We start from the raw sequence: 10000 nt of genomic DNA on the forward strand, positions 1-10000 counted from the left end.
AAACCCCGCAGAACCACAGCTGCCCCCAAGAGAAAGAAGGGAAAGACTGTAAGAAAAAAGAGAAAAGTCCGAAAGAAACGAAAAACCACAACCAAGAAATCCACAACCTCAAAAAGTACGAGGACAGCGCGTCTCAAAACAAAACGCAAAACGAGGAAAACCACAAAGAAAGGAAAAACCAAGAAGAGGAGAAAGAAGAAGGTGAGCTTGTTGGCTCTAGTTTGGAATGATTTTTAAATTATTTTTTATTTAAATATTTTATTCATATTTTTCTTTTTTTTCCTATATAGATGTATATATTTTTTACCTTACTATTATTTGAATATGAGATAATACATAAATGGAGTTATCCATCAGTTTGCACAATGACTAGCCAGCAATTCTAGCCATTCTATTGAAATTTACAGTATCCACAGAGTATGGTGCTTACAATTTCTCTTATCCATACCTCAGGTCACCAAGAAAATGAAGAAAGCAATTCCTGCAGTAACTCCTAAGGCAAGAATAGCAGAGGTTTTGGGGATCCAGCCTTGTAAGCCTTGGCAGCTTGTACCCAACATGCGACCACCTACCAGCCGGGAAAGTTCTGTATTTGGTCGACGTGAAAATGCTGCTCTTCCGCAACTTTCTCTCCTAGGGGTTAATGCTGATGTTGATCTTAGCATGGAGTAAGTATCAATGCAGTCCTATTTTTAATGAATGATTGTAGGATGATAAGGGTTTTATCCACGAACCTATTGCTGAAAGTAACTTATATAGTTATTGCTTAGAATATGATTACTATGATTTTGATGATGATAGCTCATGCCTTCTCTTTATTTTCAACATTTTCATTCTCTATTCCCAGGCCTGATGAGGTTGGTGATGCAATCCTAGCAGCAGGAGTGAGAAGGGGGCGCCAAGTAAGCTCCACTCAGGCTCTTGCAAGACGGAAAGCGCTCTCTGTTCGAGCTCTTATGTCTCACACCTCACTAGAGAGAAGAATGGTCAAGCCCAAGGTGGTAGAGAATAACAACACAAGTTTTGCAGGTAGTGTGTTGGACTCCATCATTGAGAGTCAGTCTATCCTCCTGAAGACCAATCCTAAGGCCCTGCGCAACAGAATCATCATGAAGGCCCCAACCAGTACAGGAAACAGGGCGAATGAACCCCTGCAGGTGAATGGGCGTGCTGAGGGCCATTCTAGGGCTGCTGGACCAGACTCCCCTGGCCGGCAGCAGTCAGGTGGAGAGAATCAAGGGGGATCCCCCTCCAGGCAGCCTACGCCTGGCCAGACTGTGGCAGGTGGAGGGGGCGGAGGCAGGTCACCAGGAGGAAGCAACAGCGGGGGACACCAAGGGGGAGACCCCACAGGTGCAAAGGCTTATGCAGCATATCTCAATAACAGTGATGGTGAAGGGGGTCAGAGGGAGAATCCAAGTGGCAGCTGTAACGGTAGTAAGAAAAAGGAAAAGAAACCGGATGAGAAAAAGAAAAAGGAAGATGATGAGGAAATAGATATTTATAGTGACATAGAACCAGAAGTACCTGAAGGGGAGGAAGAGGAGGAAGAGGAGGATGAGGAAGGGGAAGAGGAGGGAGAGAACACTAATTATAAGGACAATAATGCAGTGATGGTAACATCAGAAGCAGATAAAAAAGAAAATGATCGTGACCCAGAATCTAGTGACGATGACCTTGTCATTGACGACAGTGTCAAGCCAGAAAGTAGAACGAATCCAGATGTGCCGAGAAGAATAGTGGTGGAAGACTCGGAGGAAAATAACGTAGTGGGTAGTAGCAATTTGCCCGGTCTCAATGACTTTGAGCTTGAGGCAGTCTCAGATACCGATACTCCAGACCTTGATAAGTCTGCAAATAGTTCAATATCTTTATCAGATAGCAATATGGGTGACCATGAAGTGACTAGTAGCACAAATGAGAATGTAAATCAGGGTAAATCTGACCATTTAGTTAAAGAAATTTTTGGGGAGAGTGATGAAGAGAAGAGTAGGGAGAGAACTAATCAGCCCATTGTGGGGCTAGAAGGGCTGGAAACAGAAACAATATCTGATAATGAGGAAATAAGCTTTGATGACAATGATGACAACATCGAGGAGGGTGAGATCCCCAGCGAGACACCTCAGCACTCAACCCCCCCTGCACACCGCCCCAGGATCAACCTTCAGATCCGCAGGGTGATCGAGGTCTCTCCCTCCCCAAGAGATCAGGAGGGAGAGTATGAGGAGGGAGAAATCGTGGATGAAAATGCGAAGCGGAGGGAGAAGAAGAAAAAGGAAAAGGAAAAGAGCAAAAAAGAGAAAGAGAAGGAGAAACCTGAGACAGAGGAGGCAGAGCCCGAGGATCCTGAGAAGGACAAGGAAAACACAGTGCCCGAGGTAGAGGCAGAGCCTCCCAAGGAGCCAGCCGAGCCCTCCCCTCCCGAGGCCCCCAAGAGCCCCCCACCCAAGGCCAAGTCAAAAGCCAAGCAGAAGGACAAAGAAAAAGATGTTTCCTTCAAGAAAGTATCCAAAAACACCAAAGAGAGAAACTATAGAGATAATGACAAAGATGAAAGGGATAAAGAGAGGAAAGGCGCCAAAAATCCAAGGGACCGCGCCAGGGATGGGCACGACAGAAACAGAGACAGAAGTAGAGGAGAGAGGGAAAGAGATAGAAGTTTAGACAGAAATAGAGATTCTTCAAACAAAAGGCGAAGGGATAGAGAAAAGAAGAGAGAACCAAAGAGAAAAGAGATGGAAAGGTACAATGTGAGAAAAATGATCACCCAAAAGGAAGAAGAGAGAAAGAAGAAAGATGAATTTGGCCGTGATGTGGCCCTAAGGTCAAGGTCTAGGTCCAGATCAAGACACAGATCAAGATCGAGGTCAAGAAGACACAGCAGATCAAGGTCTAGACGGCGATCCTTGTCAAGAGGCAGAAGGGCAAGGAAGAGTTACTCCCGTTCTCCCTCTAGGTCCCGTGCCAAAAAGCGAGGAGCCAGAAGAAGGAGCTACTCATCGTCGTCATCTTCATCATACACATCCTCAAGTTCTAGTTCAAGTTCGAGCTCCTCCTCCCGGTCGAGGTCTCCTGTGCGCAGCCGTGACAGGAGGAAGAGACGCAGCCGAAGCCGGTCACGCACACCACCAGTCAAAAAGAAGCCTGAGAAGAAGAAGGTCCCCCCACCAGCAGCCAAACCAAAAGAGAAGACCAAAGAGAAACCCAGGAAGCCTGAAGCAGTTGTTGAGAAGAAGAAAGAGAAGAAGAAGGATGAGAAGAGAAAGGACAGAGAGGTGGACAAGAAGGAGGAGACTAAGCTGGAAAGAGACAGAAGGAAGAAGAGAAGAGAGAAGTCACCGTTACAGAGCAAAGAAGTGTATCAGGCAGGTGGGAGCATCATGGTGAGTGTGAGTTTTGCAAGGGCTCCTGGCAAAGAGAACAAAGAAGGCAGAAGGAGAAGGGAAAGGGATATAAAATTGGAAGGAGATCCCAAGAGAAAAGCAAGGAAAGATGTAGAAAAGGCAATAGATTTGGATGTGATCATGGTCACTCCACCACCTCAGGAACCCATCCTCATCTCTGATTCAGAAGATGAGGGTATTACACGGCTGCCTCCTGATCTTGGCACCACACCTGTGCCTCCAGTCAGACCTCAGGGACCTAAGACTCCTCCTGAACCTGCTGTCAAGTTTACCCTTTCCAGCAAACAGGTTCTCAAACCAATTAATAACCCACTACGTGATGAAGAGGAAGAGGAGGAGGAGCCTCCTGCACCGACAAGGGGGCCCAACACGCCCCCAGGTCCACCCCCAGAGTCAGATGAATCTGTAGGTCGCCCCAAATCTCCAGCAGTAAGAGTTCCACGCTCCCCTGCAGGGTCACCTCCTGGATCATCTCCTGAGCCAGATGTGTATGATCCATTTGAGCCCACAAAGTCCCCCTCACCTCCAGGCTCTCCACAACAAGAAGCTCGTGTTAGCAGTAGCGATCAGACTGAAATGACAGAAAAGTCGTCTCCTGTTGCCCCAGCACCCAAAGCTGCATCTCCACCTCCCCTTCCATCAGAGCCTCCTGAACCAGAGGAACGACCCCCAGAGCCCCAGAAGCCACCTGAGGAAGAGGCCACAAGTACTGTCCCACCATCTAGTGCTCCAGCTGCACCTGTCACTGCAACTACAAATACTGCTGCTAAGCCACCAAAAGCTGCCAAAGCACCAAAGTCAACCTCCTCATCTACAAAGGTTGCTGCTGCCCCTGGGACTGCAACTCCTGTTCATCCAATTCATCAGATATTCCCTGGTTTACCAGCAAATGTTGCAAACATTCTGTACCCTGCAGCCATTGCAGCCGCGGTGCGTGGTGCCGGTGCTGCATTAATACGTCCACAAGTTGTACAAACAGTGGTAGCCCCAGATTTCTCAAGGCCTCCACCAGCAGCAAATATATTAAATCGCCCTCCTCCAACGACCATCATTGCTCCTGCAAGGCTAGGGGAAAAGGGCAAAGCAACCCAAAATGGGAGAGATGTTACACATACTGATGTCATTGATATGGACCTTGATTCTCCGAATTCACCTGACAGTTCAGATGTAAGTGACATGTTTGAGCCTCCCTCACCCCATTCAACCCACCAGTCTGAAAAACCTTCCCCGAGAAAGACAAGAAGTCAAGCTAAGACTTCATTGAAAACTGGGAAGGGTGTCGACAAATTTGACAGCCTCTTTGGTGGTGGTGGACGTGGCGGACGGAAACACAGCACACCACACAGACACAATCGTGGCAAGAAAGGGAAAGGTCCAGGTAAGAGAATGGTTAATTCATCTCTTATCTTTGTCGATGTTCGATATTACCATTCACAGATTTGCACGTGTATGTATTTTAAAAGAACTTGATGCACAATTTCATTATTCAAAATTGTTTGAATCTTTTCAGGTAAAAAAGGTGATGGTAACGATGAAGATATTCCTAGTTCTGCTGTAGATCTGCAAGTTAAGGAAAAGGTAAGCATAGATATATATATATATATATATATATATATATATATATATATATATATATATATATATATATATATATATATATTTTATTTATTTTTTTTTTTTTATTTGTTATGTACATTTATATTTTATCTTTATTATGGATGAGTGGAGTTTTAAATTATGTAACTTAATCAAATACTAATGTTTAGAATACATATCAAAATGGAACAGCTTTACAATTCTTTTCAAACAATATTTTCAAATATTTAAATATTTTATTTGACTAAAGCTAACAACGTTATATTCAACAAAGAAACTGCATTACTTCTTGAAATCTCCAAATACTTATTACTTGAGCAGTTACAATTTTGTACCCTAGCTTTTTTTTTTACATGTGGCTCAACTATGTTTACTGCATTAGTCCAATGTTTAACTCTGATTTTATTCAACAGTTCTTGAAGAAGGTACAGAGACAAGAGAGAGTGGTTGAGGAAGTTAAACTTAGTCTCAAGCCATTCTATAACAAGAAAACAATTGGAAAAGAAGATTATAAGGACATTATGAGGAAGTGTGTCCAGAAGGTAAGATATATATTAATATATATCACAAAACACAAACATAGTAACATGCAAAACACAAATATAATAAAACAGCTATTCCTTTCTAATTGTAGCAGTGTCTTATTATATATATGAATATGTATATTGATTATTAGTCTGGTTAGCTGTGTGTGTGTGTGTGTGTGTGTTAAGCCTTTCTGGCAACCTGCACTATTGACAGTTCTGTTGCTTCCTTGATTTTTTATTTTTTTTTTTTAAGTATAGATTACAAATATTCAAATATTTATTGTTTTGACATGAAGAGGGTGTTTAGTGTTTGTATGTTTGAGTGAGTGTGAGTGTGTGTTTGTGTTTGCATGTGTGTGTGTTTGTGTTTGAATGTGTGTGTGTTTGTGTTTGAATGTGTGTGTGAGTGTGTTTGAATGTGTGTGTGTTTGTGTTTGAATGTGTGTGTGAGTGTGTTTGAATGTGTGTGTGTTTGTGTTTGAATGTGTGTGTGTGTTTGTGTTTGAATGTGTGTGTGAGTGTGAGAGAGAGAGTGTGTGTGTGTGTGTGTGTGTGTGTGTGTGTGTGTGTGTGTGTGTGTGTGTGTGTGTGTGTGAGAGAGAGAGAGTGTGTGTGTGTGTGTGTGTGTGTGTGTGTGTGTGTGTGTGTGTGTGTGTGTGTGTGTGTGTGTGCGAGTGTGTGTGTGTGTGAGGAGTGAGTGAGTGAGTGAAGTGAGTGAGTTAGTGTGTTGTGTGTGTGTTGTGTGTGTGTGTGTTGTGGTGTGTGTGTGTGTGTGTGTGTGTGTGTGTGTGTGTGTTGTGTGTGTGTGTGTGTGTGTGTGTGTGTGTGTGTGTGTGTGTGTGTGTGTGTGTGTGTGTGTGTGTGTGTGTGTGTGTGTGTGTGTGTGTGAGAGAGAGTTAGTTAGTTAGTTAGTAGGTTGGTTGATTGAGTATGGGAAAGAGAGAGAGAAAATATATACGTGTGTGTATGTGCATGTTTGTCTTAGAGAGTATATCAGTGAGTTGGTTAGGTTAGGTTAGAGAGGACAAGGTTAGTCAGCGGGTAATTAAGACTATGGAAGATAGTGAGTTAGACATTTAAAGAGAGTACCCCAATAGAGCTGCCTCCCTCCCTAAGTTTCACCATTTCCTCTCCATCTCACCTCCAGGTTTGTCACAACAAATCCGGGGAAATTAACCCCACGAAGATCCGCGGGCTGGTCCAAGGCTACATCAAGAAGGTGAAGTACTACCGGAAGAAGCAGTCCGGACCGGCCGACCAGAACCCCGCCAAACCCACTGCCATAGACCCCCCAGCGGCGGCTGCAACAACAGCAGTGCCCACCTTCACTCTCGTCCCCAAGGCTACTAAGCCCCCGACTCCTATCAAGAATAAAGCCTAAAAAGGAATTGTTTTCTAAATTTATTTTATTTATTTTTATTATTATTGAATGTAGGTGCCAGGAAATATTGTTCAAAGTTGGAGTAGGTTGACTACTCTGTTGTATAATTATAGTGCAGGACATTTGTTTGGTGGTTGAAACTGTTTATACAGATGGATATTTTCCAAGGCTAATGGAACTGATGTAAAGTATGGCTGTTTTGGTATTTTCTTTTTCTCTTTTTTAATTTATTTGATATCAGTTATTTTTTTAATGCTAGCATGCAAAGTGCATGAAATGTACATTATTAATAGAAAACTGGAAGGCGGTTAAGACAATTGTATAGCACACAAGAAAGTAAAAATATTTACATATTTTTCCTGAAGATACGAATTGTTGTCAGGTCTTTGCTGAAGGAGAATTAAGTTTTACAATTTTCTTTTTTCATCTCACATACAATATGTTGAGGTTCTCACCAATGTTACAAGGAACGATAATAGAAGAAGTAAAAAGGAATAATAATAGGGCAATACAAGAGCTTTGGAGACTGCAATGAACTAAAATCTGTGTTCGGATGCAAGTTTGGACCATCAGTAATGCTGACAATATATACCTTTTGTAACAGTGTAAAGCAGTGCTGAATGATTTTAGTTACTTTTTTAACAATGAATCTCTAGAGCATTATTGATGCCAGAAACAGCTTACCAGAACACTGAGTATCATTTTTGAGGAAGCACATTACCTTTCCGTGGAGTAAAAAAAAAAAAAAATGAATAAATAAACCTGAACAAAAGCACATTGGTGCTTGCAATGAGATACTCTTAGATTATTGCAGTGAAAGTGGTCATGGTCTTTTTTTCTATTAACCATAACAAGAAAGATTCGACATGATGGTTGTGTGTTGTAAATGCTCCACTGTAACTTGGTCAGGACATGTTCCAACCATCAAAACTCTTTTGTTAAAAAGTTTTGAGGTTTCAACATAGTTCCTGTGTTCAGAAATGTGAATGGTATCATGGAATGAAAATTCCATGCCAAGCCAGTTTTTAAAACTGGAGATATACATATATAAATACACACATATATATATTATATATTTTAAATGCATTCACAGGTAATGAATTTTATTCCCAGTTTAGTTTTCTGCAGTTCTACTTAACTCCAGGACCACTAATGCCACTCGAGGAGCCTATGTCAGAAAGTTAGTTGGACGAATGGCAGCCACTGCAGACCCACCAATTTCCTTGAGAAATATGACAAAGAGAGTAATTTAAGAGAATTCTAAGAGTATCTTCTCTATTTGTAGTGGTTATGTATGTAAAAATGTTTTCATATCTTTTAAGTGTGTATCAGCGTAAATTGAATAAATTTAAATAGATTATATTTGTTTTTCTTGTGCTTCCTTCTTTTGAATATCTTAAATAGAAAGAAAGGAGAAGCAAGACAGTATATAAAATAATGGGAAATTCATGGAACAATGCTGCATCAACAACAAACTATTAAAAGATAAAATCTACGTAAATATTCTCCCAGAGAAATACCTTGTAGTATCTTTGAGAGAAAGATATATAACATGAATATTAAAAAAAAATCATTTTAGAAGTTTTAAACAGTAATATGTACCTGCAGAATTGTTCTGTCAGTCAAGTAAAGATGTTCATTAGGTGTAGACAGTAATATATGCTGCATTAAGAACTTTTTAAATTATTATATCTCCAGTCCGCCTTTCAAAGCAAAATACTCAAGCATGAGAGTCCTGCATTTTTTTTTTTTTCTAAAAGTAAATTGAACATAGTATGCAGCATCCAGTAATTATACATGAATATCTTAAATATTTATGATATGAATTACTATATATATGATATACATACATACATATATATATATATATATATATATATATATATATATATATATATATATATATATATATATATATATAAATGATGATTTTCAGTACTTCTGGTGTTTATGTTGGGAAAAATAAATATTTGCAGTGTTTGCTTCAAGTTTGCCGTGGAAAACCTCTAATTGGTACTTCTGGCCTTGTCAAGGTTGTCGGTTTGGATATAATTAATCGGTGAAGGCATAAAGAGTAAAGATGGTTATGGGATTTTTTCATTATAATAACGTCTCCAGAGGACTGGTCACATCATACCATAGAATAAGATAAATAAATGTAAATAAAATTTCAAACAAAGGGAAAAGTATTACAAATTGAAATCAGTTTATATTAGTGCATAAGCGGTAAAAAGACGGATGTTTTTGATCGACGGAGGAATACACATTACCTATTGAGTGTGCAATAGACGTTCTATAGCACCGATGATAAGTCTTAAGAATATTGATGTATGCATTGGATACCATCTGCTTTCACAGATAACAGTAACTTTATTTTTTTATTTTTTGAAAGTATCCCTTTAATAACTTAACAATGTCAATGTATGATGCATAAAATAAACTAATATAGTGAAAGGTCAAAGAAGGACCTTTCTTTTAGAATAGAAATATGCGCCAGGGGGTACCTTGTGATATTAATTTGATCCTCACTCCTTGCTCTAAACTCTTACAGAAATGATAACACGGGGCTCGTGTCAACAGCCAGGCATAGGTTAAACAGATTGTTTCTGAAGGATGTAACCACTAAAATACTGTGGGTACCATCACATAAATCTAGAGTTACACGATATGGCTGATGCTCTATCTAGATCATGCAGTCATAGGTATACTATTGAGTATGACATTGGTGTAACGACTGAGCATGTACGTAAGATCATAAAGAAAAAGCTCTCCACTCTGGCTGAAACCGAGGGAAATGTCGAGCAAGACACAAGCAGATCAATCATTCACCATAACGCTATGTCCAAGACAAAGCATATCTACGGCAGTACAAACAGAGTTACGAGACAGCTTGATGTAGTGACCGCAAGGTTACGGCTTGGCTACAAATATTACTGGGAGTATAGTGTTTCAAACAATGCTGAGGGAACTGAATGTAAGTTGTGCAGTCAACCCTATTCACACACCCTTGACCACTATGTAATGATATGTCCTCTAAATGAAGAGTTTCGTGAAAGGATTGGACGTAAAACATTGTACAGTATTGCATCATC

General features: G+C 40.5%; 1 protein-coding gene across 1 annotated transcript in view; it reads left to right on the forward strand.

Annotated features, from left to right (window-relative positions):
- The window catches only part of LOC122268033 (uncharacterized), a 19298-nt gene extending 11030 nt beyond the window's left edge, over nt 1–8268 (forward strand). The window contains exons 7-12 of the mRNA XM_043038262.2: nt 1–201; nt 454–668; nt 848–4782; nt 4915–4982; nt 5414–5542; nt 6675–8268. The exon at nt 1–201 is cut by the window's left edge and continues 93 nt beyond it. Of these exons, the coding sequence (XP_042894196.2) occupies nt 1–201; nt 454–668; nt 848–4782; nt 4915–4982; nt 5414–5542; nt 6675–6908 (4782 nt within the window). The 3' untranslated portion in view covers nt 6909–8268. The remainder of the gene's footprint in view (nt 202–453; nt 669–847; nt 4783–4914; nt 4983–5413; nt 5543–6674) is intronic.
- The last annotated feature ends 1732 nt before the right edge of the window (nt 8269–10000 follow it).

This window comes from Penaeus japonicus, unplaced genomic scaffold, assembly GCF_977035675.1.
Source record: "Penaeus japonicus unplaced genomic scaffold, GWHDUDI00000001_assembly GWHDUDI00000010, whole genome shotgun sequence".
Taxonomy (NCBI): Eukaryota; Metazoa; Arthropoda; class Malacostraca; order Decapoda; family Penaeidae; genus Penaeus; species Penaeus japonicus.